General features: G+C 36.9%; 1 protein-coding gene across 17 annotated transcripts in view; it reads right to left on the bottom strand.

The window, feature by feature from the left end:
* The window catches only part of R3HDM1 (R3H domain containing 1), a 77,165-nt gene that overhangs the window by 39,010 nt on the left and 18,282 nt on the right, over positions 1–19,873 (bottom strand). For 13 of the 17 annotated variants that reach the window (XM_051624259.1, XM_051624250.1, XM_051624257.1 and 10 more), the window contains exons 2-5: positions 11,792–12,000; positions 10,643–10,853; positions 3,366–3,407; positions 2,832–2,921 (exon numbers count right to left, since the gene is read on the bottom strand). In XM_051624259.1, coding sequence (XP_051480219.1) covers positions 2,832–2,921; positions 3,366–3,407; positions 10,643–10,813 — 303 coding nt within the window. In that variant the 5' untranslated portion in view covers positions 10,814–10,853; positions 11,792–12,000. Of the gene's footprint in view, positions 1–2,831; positions 2,922–3,365; positions 3,408–10,642; positions 10,854–11,791; positions 12,001–14,604; positions 14,663–19,873 lie in introns of those variants that run through there. The other 4 variants (XM_051624261.1, XM_051624254.1, XM_051624245.1 and 1 more) reach the window with 3 other exon arrangements.

Here is a 19,873-nt window from a genome sequence, read left to right on the forward strand (position 1 = left end):
ACTAAGGAGATTTTCATAGCCTGATTTCCCTTCACTAGAAAATCGGTTGACTACATACATACTCTACACTCAAAGTAAAAGCATACAGCAATAGTTTAGTCAAATTATTTCAGAAAGTACTCATTTTCATACCTCTCTCCCCAACGAGAGCTAAAAAGGGAATATGCATCTGAACAGCCAGTTCTTCTACTACCACCAATTCTACTTCAAAGTGTGATACAACAGAACTGTGTATCAAAGGGCACTTTCTTGTGAGATTTCATGCTATAAAAACTGCAGCATCTAATTAAATATGACCTACTTGACTGGAAAGCTGCTGAAAAATCTTTCAGCTTCTATTCCCCTGAAATTCTTTTAATCCCACTCTGTTTGTAGTGGGTCTCTGCTGGCATGCTGATTTAACAGACTCCTCACTCTAACTCAGATCACTCTCTGAAGTCCTCATTGTAGCAGCAGAAATTGTCACCAAATGCCGATTAAACAAGGAAAAGCCAAACAAAAAGCACCCTCCCCCCCTCCCAAACCCCATAAAAATCCAATCAACTTCTCCAGCTTAAAACACTTGAGAAAAAGGCAGGAGCCAGGAAGCATTACAGAATATTACTCAAAGGCCCTAAGTCCTGGGGTCCTGGCTTTTGACCAGCCATCTCTAAAACCAACAATCACCTGAATTTACACAAGTTAGTATAAACTAACATTACAAAACCTGGCCTTCTCCCTCCACTCCTCCTCCTTTGTGTTGTTTTATGTTGCCAAAAAAATAAATAAATCCATCTTGTGAAGGTTTACTCATTACCCATAATAACAGTCATGCATGTGGAAACAGCCCTTCCTTAAAGAGTTGGAATGGAGCATCCTTTGCTATTGTCAGTACTTTGTATTAGAGCATACAGGATCAGAACAACTCTAGCACCCAACTTTTACACAAAGAAAGGCAGGAGAATATAGTTAGTGTATTTACAAAGATAAAATATCAAATAAATCAGTTACTTTCCTCCTTCTGTGATAAATCGATAACTTTCATAGCACCTTTTAGTAAAGAGCTGCCAGTGGTTTTTAGTAATCAAGGCTTAAAAATCTGTAAGCTTTTGCTTAGGCTTTTCAGTAAGGAACAGTATCTTTTTTCATGTTGCAATTCCTCAAGAAAACAAGCATATTAGACAAACTGATCTGTGTGACACTGTCTGGTCTGTCAACCTCTCTTGCAGCCTTCTGAGAAGAAGCTGCCAGCGGTGGCAGCAGAGACTTGCTAAGTGCCTTCTACACCTGCACAAGCCCCAAGTTTTACCTTGCTAAGAGCTGCTGTACACACTGGTGTGGAAGGGGTGGCTGACAGTCACAGGCAAGACCACAGAGTTGTCCCACACCAGTTCCTAGGCAAGTAAGTTTATTTTTAATCCTATTGAGGCAAACACTTACTAATCATTAAAAATTGGATTCTTCCAATTGGCAACAATTTCATTCTTCCTAACTACTAAAATCCATTTTAAGTATGAAGACAAAACTGGAAGCTATTTGTCAGTTGCAATCACTGAGACAGCAGAGCAATGACTTTTCCGGCAAGGGGAAGCCATGACAGCCAGAGGGCTGTGCAAGACAGGCCACTGGACCTCCCACACATCCCAAGCACAATTAATGCTTCTAAGTGCAGGGCTTGACGCAGCCAGCAGCTGATAGGTGCTTACAGAATATATCTTCCATGCCATTCTCAAAAATTCTTTAAGAAAGAAAGCAAAGTAGGTGTAGAAATTGCCTGTTGAGTTGTTACAGAGGCTCATGGAAGACCCATCAGTGCCCCATAGGATGTACACTCCAGTATCAGAACTTGTAACAAATTCCTACTTCTAACTCTTCTCTTTCAACATGTATTTCTTCAGTCTACAGAGAGGAATTAAATTTATTCTTTCCATCATTTGCACAGTTATTGGGATTCATAACCCATTTTTTCTAGATAACTGTTTCTAAGGAAAACTCACAGTTTCAGTTTTGTTTCTTAATCTACAATCTGGTCTACGGTATTCCTTCCGTATTAACTTAGGTTGTAACACAAATTCACCCTGTAGGACTGGCTTTTACATCTCTTCTACTACTGCAATACTTCCTTTTAAGAAGTACCTTGCAGCTAAGGATAGATTCCCAGAGGACACAGTAACAAATGCCATTTGCAGAGAATGCTTATTATAAGTGTCTGACTTTAAACCATTAAATACATGGTGCTGCATAGCACTGAAGGTTTTTAAAATCCTAACATATGTAATTAGACCCAGTGACTGAAAAAACACAGGAACACTAGGTTTTGTTTTAAATTCTTTTAAGTATTTTTACATATTTTTCCCAGCATTTAGGAACTTCTTTAGCTGTGTTTTATCATCTTAACAGATTAGTCTTCAGACATACCTCAGGCATGTGCTAACAGAACTACCAGCACTTATTACTAATACGCAAGAATTCAGTTAAAACACACCAACTTACGATTGTTTACATTTTCTAAATATAAAAAGCCAATAAATTAAGCTGCATATTAATCAACATCTTTGTTTTACTGATGGCAGACAGCAGTTAAAAAGTTTAAGACTGCCTCAACTGCACTGTAACACTAGAAAGTTAAAACAACAAAATCCCTCTTCCTGTTGCCCAGTTATCAACCATTATAGTTCAGAAAAACAAAGCAGCAAATTCTTCATCTAATGTTGTCAGCTCAATTAAAGCTGTATTAGAAAAAAGATTAAAATCATACTGTGTCTGCATATTAAAAGAGTACCCAAAATATTGACTCTTGAACAATAAGTTACTTCAAATTGCTTCAGATACTTCAGTAACGTGATTTTTACCTGGAGGTCCTGTGATATTTCAGCTGTAGGAGGTGGTGGATATTCTTCACATACAGCAAGGCTCCGAACTAACTTTAACTTTGTGTTTGACTAAAGGAAAGTATGTAAAAATATGGCTTATCAAAAATTAGATAAATAAACCATAAGCTGTCATTTTCCCCTTTCATTTTATGTAAAACAAAATGGCTGAATGCTGCATTTTTTAATATTTTCAATAGAATAAATTATCTCCTTTAGGAAGAAAATACCCAAGCAATTGCAGCTTTTTGAAGGCACTGTCAGCACAATAGAGCACATCTAACGAAAAGTAAATAAAAATCTTTGGGAAAGTGTTTCTCTCCATAACAATAAAAAGCCACCAAAAATATAAAGGCAAACCACAAAAGCAGACAACTAGGCAAGACAAAAAAATCAACAGAATAAAACAAAGCTTCAATGCCAAAAAATAAAACTAAAGGCACTTTTCACAAAGTAACAAAGCTTCATCAAGCATGAAGGGCTTCCTTAGCATGCCAGCACACAAGTCTACTGTACCTTTGACCTTTTTGCTGTCTGTCCAAAAGACTGCACTGGCCGCTGAATGATAGGCACAACAGAAAAGGTTGATATTAAACTCAAGAGTACAATTTTATTAATGCAAAACTCTGTACAGGAGAAAGTTTTAATGGTTATTACTGACATGATGGTCAAATCTGTGAAAGGAACAGCAGGTGCTTTTGGCTGAAGGATTATATGCTCTCCCATTTTCATTGTGCTTGTCCTTGATTTCTCTTCTTCATTTATAAAAAACATATTACAGGAATTTAACAGAAAGCAATATTCTTGTTCAGTAAGATATAAGCAGTTTACTCTCTCAGCTGTCTCCTACATTTTAAATTCTTGTGTCCTAATTTCCTTGGCAACTTGGCATGGTTTTTTACATTTTTTCTTCCTATTCCTGAAAGCTACCAAGAAAAATTATATAAAAGAAAAAAAGCATTGCCTCTCTGAGGGGAACCCATAAAACATACGTTTGTTTTTTTTTTTTCATCCAGAAGCATGAAAGTAGACTTTAGAATTGGCTATTTGTCAATTTTTTAAATTTAATTTAGTAACTTATTATGCATTAGTTTGCTCTTTCTCTTCCCATATCCCTTCTTCTATAACTATTGTTTCTTTAAAAAAAAAGGCATTACCAGAATTTTGCTGCACTAAGCATGACTGAAAGGTACATTTGAATCAAGTTTTTAAGTAACTGCATACTTAAAACTAACTTAACCCTCTGTGGCAGTTACACAGAAATAGAAGCACTTACAGTGACATAACAATTTGTCCTGGTTTCACTGTAGAAATAAAACTGATGAATAGATAAGCCTTTCAACAGAACTGGTTTTACTGAGCATAGGTATAATATTTGTAAGGAAAAAGTAACACCGGTACTGTAATTTCAAACGTTGTTTAATGGGCAATATTTCCTCCTTTAAGAAAGGGGTATCCTTTCAGGGGGAAACTAACAAAAAAATCTGTATGCAGGGGGGTGGATCTAGATGATCTTTAAGGTCCTTTCCAAACCATTCTGATTCTACGACTGAAAACTACATGAAGACAGCCCTCCCTTAGGAGCAGATGCCTATCAGGTGCCTGAATTTCTCAGCAGGACATACATATTGCTAAAAAGAACACCTATCCTAGAGTAAAGGGCTCTGTCACACAAAGGCAGAACCTCTGCTCACTCGCTCTCATTTTCCTCGAGTCCCAAATGTCTTTTTTGGATGTTGTGCCAGCTCAGCTGAAGTGCACAGAAGGGGAGCTCATTTAAGCTCTTTTCACTATACAACAGGATTTTAAATAGCAGCACTGAAAACTAACTCAAATTCATCATCAGTTTTTTAAAGGAAGCTTGCTGAGATTTTGAGCAGCAAAGACAGTTCAAATGTTCTCATACCTGGAATAATACAGAGACTTTCAAGCTTTGCTGGTACCTGCAAAATACTTTTTTCTTTCTATCAGCTATGCTGAAAGCATATATTGCATATTGAAAGCTGGTACTCTGCATATCCCTGGCAAAGCTTCTATTATCCCAAGCTACTAAATTTTCAAGAACTGGATGGTTTCCCAGCCTCATATCTATTACTGCAGCATCAATTATCTTAGGTGGGTTCAAATCAAATGGTGTAAACTTAAAACCAAATCAGCACTGGAGCCCTCAGCTCACTGTCAAAACAACAGGCAAAAAAACCTACACTTGGGTAGTTGTTTAACTTTTGCAAAATTTTGGAAGCTGTGAAGCCAGTAGGTATCTGAAAAGACTATGCAGAAGCAAACATCCAAACCCACCATTGGTGGGGTCGGGGGAAATCAACTTCACTCTACAGGACATAAGACATTTTGAACCAAACCATTTCTGATACTATTAACCAAAACTTTACACATAATTTACCAAAGACAAGAATCAATTATTTTAAGAGTGATTTACAAAATAAAAACAGGTAAGAGACGGTTCCTGCTTCCCAGCAACAGTATAATAATTCAATGTAACTAATATCTGTACAAAGCACTTCTCTTTCTCACCTTACCTCAGTAGAGTCTCAGGAACCCATTGCAGCCAAAATCTAAGTATGTTTGTTCATGCGAGATAAAGTGAAGCAAAGGCTTCAAAATTTGAGATCTTGAAATTATCTAGTAAAAAAATTTGAATTATTTGTAAGAATGTTCAGAACAAATGTGGGTTCCAGATTTCAATCAAAACAGGACAAGTTTGATGATCCATTCCTTTAAATGTTTTGTGCATGTTGTAGCTCATCTTACATTTTGCTTGCGGAATCACAGTTCTGCTTCCAGGTTGGAAAGCCAACCCAAGTGACACTGTCTATTACGCTGCAGTTTAAATATATAAATATATATTTTTAAGATAGATGTTTGCAATATATGAGGAATAAGTTAATCAAAGCAATATAATGTATTCAGGGCTGTAAAACTGAGGTATTTTAATACCATGGAGCTCTATTTCATGAGCATCTGACAGTAACACTGAGGAGAGCTGGGGGGTCACCGTAGGAGGGAGATTCTCCCTTGACTGAAATCACACAAACCTCAAAGCTACCTAAGTATCATGCCAACCGTCATATGAAGACTTGTTATCTAGAAACAACTTCTAAAACCTTAGGCATGGATTCCTTACTTCCCTGCATGACTTTAAGGAAGTCAAAACCTAAAATACAATCCCCCCCTCATCCAGCTGTAACTGTGTTTAATTTCCAAGTACAAAATAAAAAAAGGAATTAAGATGGTTTATCAAACACAAATCATCATATTCAGGCTTTCAGTAGGAGTATTTTACTGTTGGTTTTTTTCCCTAATCTCCTCCACAGATCATGTATATTAAACAAAGATCTGGAGCTGTTACAACTCTCCTCTACCATCACCATGCTGTGTGAAGAAGCTGGATAAAAGCAGGTCAGGCACAAGATGGCAAACTCAGAAGCGTGAGAGGTTGTGTGAGAAGGTACTGTATTTCTGAAGTGCTGTTTAGACATTTCAGAGGACAGGCATGACATGACACACCTGAACAAAGAATGTTCTAAGGACATTCAATTTTCTACCTTTCTACTAAATTAAGTCCCAATTTTCAAAGCAGACAAGGGCTTGAGTCCTAACAACCATAGATAGCTTCCTAATACTGAAAAAACAGCATGGTCTATGGTTACTCAATGTCCTGTGTTCGTGAGCAGTGACAGCAATTTTCCATGATGTAGTTGAGGATGACTGATGGAAAAATAGTTTCACCATCAGACACAGGCATTTTCAACAGTTCTAAAGTAACTAAACAGAATTTGCCTGATCATTTATCTATTAAAAAGCATTAAGTCACACATTTTAGAGACAAAGACAGGTAAATCCTGACAAGGATTTACCAAAACAGCTGGGGAGGGGGCAAAAGAAGTCTTCAGAGAACTCGAGCTGTGGAACAGAGAGATAAAATGAAGGTTTATGCTAACGGGGAGGGGAGAAACTTGGGGAAAGAGACAACTTGTTGCTCAGTAAAAAAAAATAATTCCTCCAAAGGACAAGGATATCTGCATATATTGCACAAATCTAAAACAGAATTGCACTCACTTCATACAACGTTTGCCTTGCTCATATCATACGGTGGATGCAAACAACCGATGCATTCCTGCATCTGCCTCCATCCTTCCATGAGGCTTTTTTTGGTGGTGGCATTTTGGTTTTACTCTCCCCAGCTTGAAAGTTCTTTTACTGATACGTAGTGATACGCAGCTTTCTTTCTTTGTCATCATCCCATCAAGGATCTTATGATCTACTTATTAATGGTTATTTTTCAGTGCAGAGATGACAGTATTTTAGACTAACATTCTTCTTCCCCCCAACCTCCATAACACATGGGCTGGAGAATAAGAACAAATCTCCTTTCCTGGATTACACATCAGCCAACGTGAATTGTTATAGAAATTTTAAAATATATTTTTGTTTAAAAAACCAACACCAAAGCCAACTTCCTAATTGTGAATAAGGGTACTATCCTGAAACATAAACATAGGCTGTTAATTCAAATTTTTGTCAATATTTCCTGGCATGTTAACTCTGTAACAGCAGCTCTTACAGCAGAAGTATTGCCTGTCCCACCACCCAGTGACCAAGGCAACAAACTTCTACCTAATTCCAGAATTAGTATTTTCTCACCTGACCTGGGTAAGATTAACAGGTGGTAGACAACAGAGACTGATGAAGCAAACCTTTTTGATTACAACACGCATCTGACTTCTATAAAAGTACCTTTCATAAAATGCCTCTTATTTCCTGCCATATTTAAATGCCACTTGGTCACTTCAAGATATGCAATTAAAAAATCTTCCCTAATAATCTCTGTATCAACTATCCTACTCTTGTATCACTTAAAGAAGTTGACAGTGCTAGCCATGTACTCCAAGATATTTTTCTCCTTCACACTGTACCTCCAACAGTGTATGCAGCAGCAAATAGGTTACAAATGCACAGCATTTCAAGATAATGTAGAATGTAGAGCCACAGATAGATTTTAAAATACAATCACCAGTTTCTGAAACTGTGAAGATCCAGAAACATACCAGAGTATGACAGGTTTAGACAGAGGAAAGATCATAGCCAGTTTCTTACTTGGCTGTAAATAAATTAGAAACCAAGTGATAACAATACTCAGGAATATTACTGTAGTTTGCTAATAGGTATGAAACCTATCAAGCAGTTAGCTACTAGCTAGGAAAGCCAAAACCAAACCCCATAAAACCCCCACCCACCTGTGATAAACTCAATTAGTTAACAGAAATCAACAAATTCCAGTAAGCTTCTGATCTTCTCTAATACTTCTCAGCAAATCCTTTAGGTTTTTTTTCCACCACTAAAGTAACATTAAACCTGCAATTAATGAGTAAGTAGCACACCCAGTGAAATTTTACTAGTCAAACCACTTAATAATCCATTAGTTTAAGACTTGCTGGCTACTCTACCATTCCCAGGTAGAGATAATATTTATAAATTTTTGTTTTACATTTCAGCATAAGACATGCATTCAGTGAAAAAGTCTCAAATATATATTTGTACTTACACTAGCAGTTACCACAGTGCAAGTGACATTAACTTTTACTGACGTGAATTGCTGCAAAGGGCTTACATTAGCAAGGTTCCCCTTTGTAATTGTCTTCCTACCACTCTAGAAATCAACACACTGCCTACGAAATTTTTAATTACACTACTCATGTAACAGCAACGATTGAGACTCCTGAACACATCAACACTAAACAAAAATGACAGCAAAGATGTCTGTATCAAACAGCCTTCATTACACAGTTGTTCAGTTCATTGTGCATATGCTAGATAATTATTTCAGCCATCAGCTATTACTTCTGTACAAGAACGAAACAAAGCAACTAACCCCCTCAGCCATCAACAGATCCACTGCTCTAGGCTAGGTCTGACTATACAGAAACACTTGGCTGCAGGAAAGCAGATTTGCCACTTGAGTCTCATGTAAGTTTCCACACTAAAATCTGTTGAATGAGAAAATGTGAATGAGATTCTTCCAAGTTACTAAACTGTATGAAAAAAAATAAATCTTGAATTAATTTTTAAGGCTTACTACTGGGATATTCCATTGATTAAAAACAAACAAACAAACAAACAGCCCCGCTATAACATCTACCAGCTTTCAGTAGCAGTTATTTCTCCTATGTTGCAAGAGAAGTTATTTCATTTTAAGCACTTGTTTTTTCAATAAAATTATGTATTTACACTGATGCCAACCTTAATAAAGCCAGCAGATACTGAAGTGTAAAACCGTTGTTATTACAGTAGTCTACAAGATTTAATTGGAAGCAATTTAACATAGCAGATAGAGCTTACTTCACTTGGTGGAGTACTGAGTTGTTAGTCATGAACAAAATTACTCCCAAAAGAACTTTTTACTCAATTCTCAGTAAGAAGAATCTAATAAGGTACTGTCCTGTTTTTGCAACCCACAGAGAATACTACTATACTCCATGTTCCAATCAGGATTTTTATCACAAAATATTTTATTATTAACCCAGACACAAAATTCCTATAGAAAACTAGTTTTTGTCAAACACAAGCTTCTGTTTTCTCTTTGAAATTTGCCCCATTTTCTGCATTATGCCAGAAAATCTCAGTTGCTTTCATTAATGCCTCACCTTGTCTAAGGCACTTACAGGCTTCAATGATCAAGTGGGCAGCCCCAGCCAAGAGTCTTTCAGGACTCTTGAGCATAAACACCAATTGCACAACTAAGCCTTAGAGGTATTAAATGCTTTGCCATAAATTCTTAACCCATCCTTTTAACACAGGATGTTTTCACATTCCCTCTCTTCTCACTTGAGATTTGATGCCACAGTTTCTTTAAAGGTACATCTCCCACCTTGCAAAGGCTGCTCATTTTTATGCATCAACTTTTCAGTCTTCGCATGAGGGCTGCCTAAGCTCTCCTACCTCATAAATCACCTACCAACATTGTCAAGACTTGAGGAACAGAGGAAAAGGGAAGCCAGTGGGAGTACTGGCTGGCAGCCAAGATGGGATGACAGCTCACCAGCTTACTCTACCATTGATGTAGGGAGAAAGAGGGTGGACCTTCTGCTGGTGGCTAGGGCAAGACCTGGACCTCCTGGCGTCAGGAGCTCTGCTATCTTGATTCCTCTGACACCTGGGGACTTGGATTACCTACCTCTGATTACTTCAGCCTTATGCAGTGCAGCTCTGCTGTCAAAGTTACACCTGAGCCTCCTGTAAGTTGCACACAGCTCGGGAGCCCTAGACTGGTCACCCTTCCTCAGGGCAGGCATACTGAGCTGTGCCGCAGTGCTCTGTTCATACAAGCACCACTCAACATTTTCATGTCTTGATCAAAACACACTATTACCATACAGTGTATTCCTAACACAGTCCAGTCTCTGAAACTCAGTCAGTATTTAGCAACAGCAAAACACAGCTCAAGTGCCAAGTTTTTTCCCCTGTTCTACTACAATGAAAAGACTCAACTTCATATACGCACTCAAAAAACTACAAATGTGGACAAAATAGTTGATTCCCATGAAAGCCACTCACCTACTTCACACAATCAAAAATTACTGACTCCCATACTTAAATTAATATGACCAGAGAAATGGGACAAAGAAGGGAAGCAATAATCATCCTCCTTGCTTCCCGAACAGTCAAGTTTTTCCCACCTGAACCAAAGAAACATGCAAAAGGATAAGGAAAAAGAACAAAACCCAGACTTATTTAACATGATGCACTAGTGAAAAATAAAGTGAACAGCTTCTTACCGGCATGTTGTTTTTGCCATCAGGACAATTTTCATCCTTTTCAGCTTGAATCTGCTCCTGACTTCCTGATTTTATAAGGTTTTCAACTGGGTCTGTATCTTCAAATTCAGCTTCTGAACCCTTCATTGTATCAGTTTCATCTTTTACAGTAAGAATATCAGACATCCTCATTAGAAAAGGTTATTTTAAAATTCTACAAGAAATATGGAACCTTTAGGACAAAGAAAAAGGGGATCACTGAGTAATTTAAAATTAATTTTAAAAAATTAATATATCCAAACAGCTACTCAAAATAAATATGATTTTGCTACAAAAAGGATTTCCTTTCCTATTATATTTTCCTCCTTTCTTCTATCAGAGGGAGTGAACACTTCAACCACTTCTAACAAAAGGCTCACAACAACTACAGCTATACAAACAAGAACTAAGAGCTACACTACAAAATAACGCTTGCAGATTTTACCCCCTTTTCTTTTTTCTTCTTTTAAACAAACACCTGAGCATTCAGATACTCCAAATCAAACTAGCTTCCAACAGAAACAAGGGAAGCTTTTTCCATTTGTAGGAAAAAGAGAATTACATACAGATTTACTCTAAACAGATTGAAAGTAAATATATTAAATAATCTTAAAGCATCAAGTACGCAAACTTTCATAAATTTCATTAAAATTCATGTTTCCTAGTTTCCAGGTAAAAACTGGACAAGTCTAGAGTGCAGGAATTATCTTACCTACTAAATGTAGCAAAACTAGTCTTAATAAAATTAAACACTCTCAAAAGCAATAACAAAAAGAAAGAGGTAGATTTGGTAATCAAGATTATAAAAACCATTATCAGTAACTAATATGTTATAATAACTTATCATAATTTTAAGTACTATATAAAGTACCTCCGTAACTAATATGTTATAATAACTTATCATAATTTTAAGTACTATATAAAGTACCTCCAATTATTAAAGCTATAACAGAACAACCCCACCTTTCCCTAAGAAATACAACTTCTTGTCATTACTCAGCTACAGAGCAAGATGCAAACCCAAAAATTTTGCATTTCTTATAAGAAACAAAGAAAAAGATCTGAATGCTTAAAGAAAACAAGAAATAATCCAGTAACATTAAAGAAAAGTCTAAGTATCTGATTTATTACCTGATATGTCCTACAGTTTGGGGATTGTGGTCTCCCACAAAAATAAAATAAAATAATCCAAAGTTGCTTTTCACAGTTGTCAACCAAGATGTCAGTTGTAATGAACCATCTGGAATCTGGCAGGAGGAGTCCCATGTCCTTATCCCCAGTGTAGAGTCCTGAACAGAACTATGTTGTCTTGAATCAGCAAGAACATCCCTTTTGAATGCCTAAAAATCAAAGGAAATACATGATACTTTTATTTGGGGTGGGAGGAGAAAGGGAACATGATGACCTGCAAAAACTTAAATAGGCATTTTAAGAAAAAAAACCAAAAACCAAAAAACCCACAAAGAAACCAGAATTTGTCATATTTATTCCTTCTACCTGCTTTATCTAACACTAATAATGTTTTTCATTAGACTTCCAAGATATTTCTGTAGTAAGAGAGTTAACAAGTAGTCATAATAAATATTTTGTTGACATTCCTAGGGAAACTATTCCATAAACAAGCAAGTATCTTCCAGAAGAGTCTGAAAAGACAGTGAGATACACAGACCAGCAGGTGTGGAGGAGTAGTAGGCCATAAGAGCTCACAAATCCCTGTTAGCATAACAGCATTTTTCTCTTTGTCATAGCTAATCATCTAACAGCATAATACATAATCCATATTTTAGGCAACTTGAATTACACAAGACAATTTTATTCAAAGTAATTTCCCCTGAATGAGGATTTACAAATTCCTACAAAACTGACAATGTACCATCCTCCCTTTTTTCAGATGTGCTTTTCTGAGAAACAAGCAGTATCACCACCCACAAGGAAGCATGCATTTGAAGTGGCAGGCAACAACAGCCATCTATTAGCAAAGAAAATGTAACCTATGAACACAGCTAAAATATCCTAAAGCAAAGAACACAAATAACTGTCTTTCAAATCTGTGAAACACACTGAAATTAAACAGCTAAAAAGATTCTCTGTATTGCATTCCTCAAACACGTTTCTCCTGACTAGTCAGAGGCTTATTAAAAACAGTACAAATAACAATTGACAATGTTCTGTCACCTTGGTTGAGCTCCTGTTACTTCCACGCTAGTAACATGATAATTAATAATGTTTCAGGAAAACAAACAAGTGAAAAATATCAAATTATTTGAAATTAAATTAAGAAACAAATGAGACATTTACCCTATGGTTATAAACACCAAGTTTAATTGATGTAGGTGAAAAATCTGCACTAAACCGTTCTCTTTCAAAATGAAGAGTTGTGCTATATGAAGGAAGAAAGGATGAAAAGGCAAGACCTTACATCAACTGTAAAACCAGCAGAAAGCAACACTTTAGGAGATACATACACATAAAGAAGGAACAACATACTTGCCCCCAAATAAACCCTGCTCAAGAGATTTGGGTTAAATGAATTCTAAATTATCACTTAAACACTGTGTAGCATGAAACACCTCTAAGTGCTACAATATCTCTAATTCATCGTAAACAGTTACAACTCTGAACCACTCCCTCGGTACAACAGAGAAGAATGCAGTGGCATTAAACAGGAGCACCATGGCCCTCAGACTTCCAGGTTTCCTTGCAGGTGGGATTAAAACCTGGCTACACTTACATTTCTAGATCTCAAAAAGCATACAATTTGATAAGAGCTATGAGATACTATACACACTGACTTAAATTTTGCTGCAAAGAAACATGGAAAATAAAGGCAAGGGATGGGCTATGATTTAATCCTCTAAAAGACCCTATTTACTGAATCGAATGGAAGGAAAGGACTACAGATGATAGAAAAAAATTGGAAATAAAAAGGTGCAGAAATGCAACAAGGGACACACAGGTACTGTTCGGTTGTTGAGTTTGTTTTTCCAGACAATCCAGATGGTGATTTAAGACTTATGAAGAAGCTCAGATTAACAGTCTTTACTGTAAACAAAGAATAGAGATGCTGTTTGTTTTTGTTAACTGACACATGATTTGCATTGTATTCAGAGAAATGTTAAAAAATTATAACAGGTTGAAAACAAAGTCCAGTTTCAAAGATATTCTTTGAAATTAAGTATAATTTAATTCCTACTCCCTATGCAAGTCACAAATGTAGTAACTGTAATCAACATCTTAAGTTTTTTCTTTAATTCAATCAATTCACTAAGAGCTCCTGTTCAGCATACTCAGAGAAACTTCTGCTGCAAACATATGTGCTTGCCCATGCTAACCCAGAAAACTGATGTACAAGAAAAAAGTCCTTATATTTTGTGCAACAACCTAACTGCAAGTGATTTTATAACTTGTTATGAACAGATTTTTCACCTGCAGACACATTTAAAGCCTGCAGATTTTGTGCTTTGCAACCAACAGGAAAAGGGACAGAAGCAAAAAGCTGTGTAGTTTCAATTCACAAGAAACAATGTCTATTTTTTGGTTTCACAGAATGTATCTATTTTGAGTCAACTGAAATCACTATATGCACACACACAAGTAAGTGACAAACCCTTGCTACACATTACACATAATAGAAAGACAAATTTTTTCTTACCAAACAACAACAAAAAAGGCGTTTTTTTAAAAGTAATGATAGCCATAGATTCAGTTAATTTGGCAATGTAACCCTGTGTTTGTGACTCACAGTACTGAGTGTCTAGTACTTGGGTAACATTCCATCCCTGAAGTTTTCTTTAATTCAGACAATTTTAATAGCTGAGATAACTTGGTTCTAGTTTCTAAACTTGCACAGATGGGATCAAAAGAGACTTAAGGAATATTATGTGCTGCAGACACTGGGACACACACACACACAACAGACCACAGTCCATCCTTATGAATCCTACCTCTTTCACCTCCCCAAATATTTGGATGTACATTTCTTGAGTCCCCTGCAGGACAGAAAAAAGGAGAGGAAACCAAGAAGCCAGATCTCAGGATTTGCTCTATTGTTTGGAGAGAAAATAGGTCCTAGTAAGCAAACTGGTTAAGTGGATTTACACCAAATCCCCACACGGGCCACAGACTCTGTGGCAATATAGATCAATACAGTTTAGCAGATTTTCCTAAGAGGAACATGATACATCTGGCCTAAAACTATCTAAACAGTTCAAAGGACTGAGTATTGCCAAACATTACCTGGTTTTGCACTTAAAACAAACAGCTAGCAACAGGTCTTACGAAAAAAGCCTTCCAATTTTAGTATCTTTTATGGATAACAAGAACAGGCACCTACTTTCACAGACAAGTACATGGACTTGTATGTAAGACGGGAGACTAACATGTAATATTTACCTTCCTTAACCTTCTGGACTGCTGTCCCCATCTGAAAAACTCCCTGTTGAAATGTATGCTCTTCCTTCTTCATCATACCGGTTACACTAAATCACCACCATTCAATCTAAATTCCATACAAGCATATAGTTTTCAAACAGGAGACCGTAAAAACTTAAAACTGCTTTCTTCTTCACAACCAAATGATAGAAGAGACTACATCAACCAAAACCATTGCTGAGTTTTATGACAGAAGCCTCCCAAACCATGATACATGGGAAACCACTGGGTCCTTTGTTTTCAGGTTCTGACTTGAAAAATCATCACATGCAAACCCACTATATTGACTTGTAACGAGCAAGGATATTTCTGGGAACAGGATCTACTCAACTTAATCCAATTTCTCTAATGCGATTCAAGACTTCCATCTCCTTTTTGTTGGCAATGTAGATGGAGATAGGAAGCTTTGCTCTGCCCTTGATAGAAGAAGTAGATGCTTTTTCTTTTGAAAAGAAGGTAAAAGACAGAAGGTGATTAATTTCTTTGATAAAGCTATTATTGATATAATTGCTGTCAAAAAGACCCCAGGGACAGCTGTCAAAATAACTGGTAACAATCAAATTCAGGGCAGGAAATTGGATTAGAAGGGGGGAGTGAAAAATCTGCATTAAACACATCAAGTGGACACATTTGTCTGTGGAAAGGTAAAATTAAAAATTATTTCTTAAACAAGCTTCTCTTCACAAGGTATTTCAAAATAATTTTTGCACAGGTTTAAAGAGCATCCCCTGGTTGTGGACAACAGCTGCCTACCTCATTTTTTTACTACAATTACAAGCAGTTTACCCCCTAACTTTACTGTCAAAATCAGTCACGCCCAATCCAAGTGAGGCTGACTGCAAGTAATTTAGCCATCTCCAGGCTGTACGCAGTAGTGCCTTGTCTTAGCTCTCAACATTGCTCTAGTTCCATGTAAAGCTGTACTTCTCTTCACAAGTTGCTTTAATTTTATTAGCCAAGCATTAAAGGCCAGAACTTAATTATCCATCTGTACTCTCCCTGAAACCAGATTAAGTTTATGGGGAAAAGTACAGAGAAACACATACTTGGTGTAGTATATACTTATGTTAGAGTTTAAAGGAAAGAAAACAAAACCAATCAATGTATTAAAATTTAAATCAGGAAGCAGCAGTAGCTGTTTGTCTATCCCAGCACTGTAGTTCCTGGTAACACAAATCTTCCTTATTTTTTTTTTTTTTGAAAAAGGTCAGGACCTTCCCTAGACAAAAAGATCTTTGAAGACTGTTACATAAAAGACTTGCCACAACAAGAGCTTTTCCAGCTATTTTTCACCTCAATTATTTTAGGAAACATTTAAACTCAATATAAACATATTTATATTAGCATCATAACCTCAGGGTTCCTGTGATTAGAACAAACACCAACCCTCCCAATGAACCAACAGTAGTCACAAAAAGTTACATATTTTTTTGTTAGGATGAAAGGGGAAAATGTTTATGCCTTAAGCTGCAAGATACTGATCAAAATTATCTCATTCTTACATTAACAAAAACTATGGGTAAAACCAAGCAAATTATTACATCCAGCTACTGCTTAGTTCTTGAGGACCACTATTGACACAGTTCTCAGAAACAATTAATTTTGGCAAGTTAGACTAATGCCTCAGACAGCTACATCAACAAAGAACTCACTGCTGTCAAAAAAGGGAGGTCTTGCTTCTTCCTTCTCCCTCTAGCCTCTGCCCCTAAGCCTGTGAAATGTGGCTCCACCTCCACACTCCCATCAGTTCTAGTGCTTGCTGAGCTGTTCCATGGTGTGATTGATTCAAGAAGTGACTGAAAACCATAAAGCTGTATGCTAGGGTCGTTTTTGCTGGGCTGCTGAGCTGTGCTGGTGCACAGGAAGTTGATGCGAGCACTAGCCAGCTTGAAGAAAGCAGCAAGAGGGACTGAGAAATAGCTTTACCTCCCTCTTTTTGCAGTGGTGACTTCTCTATCAGCTCTGCCCCAGTAGTCAACAGCACCCAGGGATTCAAAGACTTGAAATCTACCACACAGGTTTTACAAAAACGAAGCAGTAGATCTTAAGATCACCATTCATTTAGCAGAAAATTCAAAGCAGCTCTGTATAGTTATGAGAGAGAGAAACCGGAATTATGAAGAGGCAGCTGTTCCCTTTTACTGAAAAAGCCAACACACACATAACATGTATAAAGCATGTGCACAGTGTTGTCTTATGTCTGAAGTTTGAAACTCATTAAACAACTAACTAGGGAGGCAAAGAACCTTGGCCTCCTTATGGAACTATGATATTGTCCAGGTCTGATCTTAATAGCATAGCATTTAAATGAGAAATTAGCCCATGTTCAAAGCATGAAATAAAAAAATTCCCCAATCTTGTTGACATTTATATACTGGAAAATGCTGTACAAATTAATTCATGCTGCCTTGACTCAAATACACAAAGATTTATGCTTTTGCCAATGATAAAATTATGTACACAGGTTTTAAAGGTACACATTAATCAATTAACAACTGAATGCCCATTTACTGCATTAGCATTAGAAGATACTTCTAATTTTATTTAATTTATTAAGGTATTTAGTAAACAGATTTTCAAAGAAATAGCATGATGATAAATCAGAATACAAAAGAATAATATGCAGTTACTCTACCTCTTCCAAAATTAAGAACTGAATGCATCCCACTGTCTATGTAAGTTATGTCCTACTACCTACTGAGTACAGTCTTCATTAAAAAATTAACTGGACATAAATAGCAGAAGAAAACTGCAGACTTTCTTGGGAAAACTCCCTCCAAAGGTCTCACTTTTTTTTTTAGCTGAAGAAGGAGAGGCAGGGGAAGAAAATTTCTGAAACAGACTTCATGATAGTTAACAAAAATTTATTTTTTTATATTGTCTCACTGGCAAGCATCTGCACAGGGTAATGAATGTTGGCAAACAAAAGCCATTTTAGCCTATTACAGCATTAGCCTTTCAACACATAAATAGAAAAGCATTAGGTTAGTGGAAAACACATTTGTTGAATGGCTAAGCCCATCCTCCCCCAAAGAACGTGCCTGTCTAAAGGCACGAGGAAAGCACTATGTAGAAATGCTTATGAAATACAACATGACATATTTCAGTTTTTGCTAGCATAGTTCTGTTGGCCTGGGAGGTGAGAAATGAATGCCCTTCTCACATGACATTGCTGCACCAGCAAAAGCTCTGTAGAAACAACTATGCTGACTGAAGAGTTTGTTGGCTTAGCTTAGATCATTCAGAGAAACCTAACTGACAGCAGAAAAACTCCTCCCGTCTCTTAAGCCGTTTGGGCTCTGGGAGCTCCACGGCAGATTTACAGAGTTTTATATCTGTGTCCCACACCAGCACCCTCCCCCAGCTTCAAGACATTTCATCTTCCAAGTAATCCCCAACTCCTCACTTTCTACCCTGATTTTGTTTATATTGTATACTCACCCATCATCCTTCATCAGGCCCTTTTGTCATCTTGCAGATTTTTCCCCCCCCCCAAAATTTTCACTCATTTTCAACTATATATTTAGAAAGCCTCCAAAAACTCCATGAAACATACTCTGATTCCTCATAGCACAAACCTCTGCACCATCATAAAGTTCAGAAAGTCACTCAGATCAAGGACACAAAACCTGTTTTTATCTGTCAAACAGAAGTAATCATTTAAAGTAACTTAAGAAGAACCACCACCTTAGATAATTCCCTGAAGCTAGACTTCTAGCTTCTGTACATCATTTGGTAGCTTAAAAACCTACTGAGTATAAAAATCAGAATTTTAAAATTGTCTACCTAACAAATATCAATCCTTTAGCATTGTATTTTTGTATGTTTATAACAAAGCCACAGCAGTTCTGATGTCTGCTTAGTGTAAAAACTTGAAAAAATATAAAAGACCATTGATCCTCATTAAATCAATTGTAATTATTTTTAAAAACCAGCCAAACAAAATTACTTGTTACCTCAACAAAGTATTTGGTCCACAATACAAAAGACAGCCATTAACATGCTGCATAGAGAAAAATAATTTATGTAGCCTACTGTAAAAAAGCCAACTCTTCCTGCTTTGATTTGAAACCAAGATTTGAACTGACAAAAAATCTTTATAAAAAAAATAATCTTAGTTACAGTTCCTCATTAAAATAGAGATAACAGTAACACTTAAAAATGTACATATTGGACATTTTCCAGTTTTTCCACCTAGGGAAATGGTCTTGATTTGGCAGACGATACTTATAGTGGTTTTCCAATCTCAGAACAAGTAGATTATTCATTAAATTAAAATTAGCAAGAATGCCACTATTAAACATAAGAAAAGGCCTGTTTAAAGTCCATGTTTAAAGAAAGAAGAGGTTTAGGGATGCTGATGATCTGTTAATTGATTGATTAGGCCTAAATTGATTTTTGTGGGGGAAAAAAAGGATGACCAAATGCAAACTGCAATTTCTCTATAGACATTTTCTTCTTCTCTCAGGCAGTATTTAAGTATCCTGTTTCAGAACTTGCATACCTGCATCATATTGGCATTCTGCCTCATTATGCAGTCACTGAAGATGTGCTTCCCATAATACCTCACACCAGGCTCAGTGTGCTTCTTCAGAGAGCAAGCTGTGCAGCCACGCTGATCCCTTGGTGTCCACAGCTCTGCCGGAGCAGGCAGCTGAGGCACTTGCTGAAGCCTCCCAGACAACAGCAAATCAACAGCTGGGCACTGTCAGTGACAGCAACCACCAACCTGGCCGAGCCTGGATTGAGCTCCTTGATAGCAATTCACAAGCAACTGATGCA

This window comes from Apus apus, chromosome 6, assembly GCF_020740795.1.
Source record: "Apus apus isolate bApuApu2 chromosome 6, bApuApu2.pri.cur, whole genome shotgun sequence".
NCBI classification, from domain to species: domain Eukaryota; kingdom Metazoa; phylum Chordata; class Aves; order Apodiformes; family Apodidae; genus Apus; species Apus apus.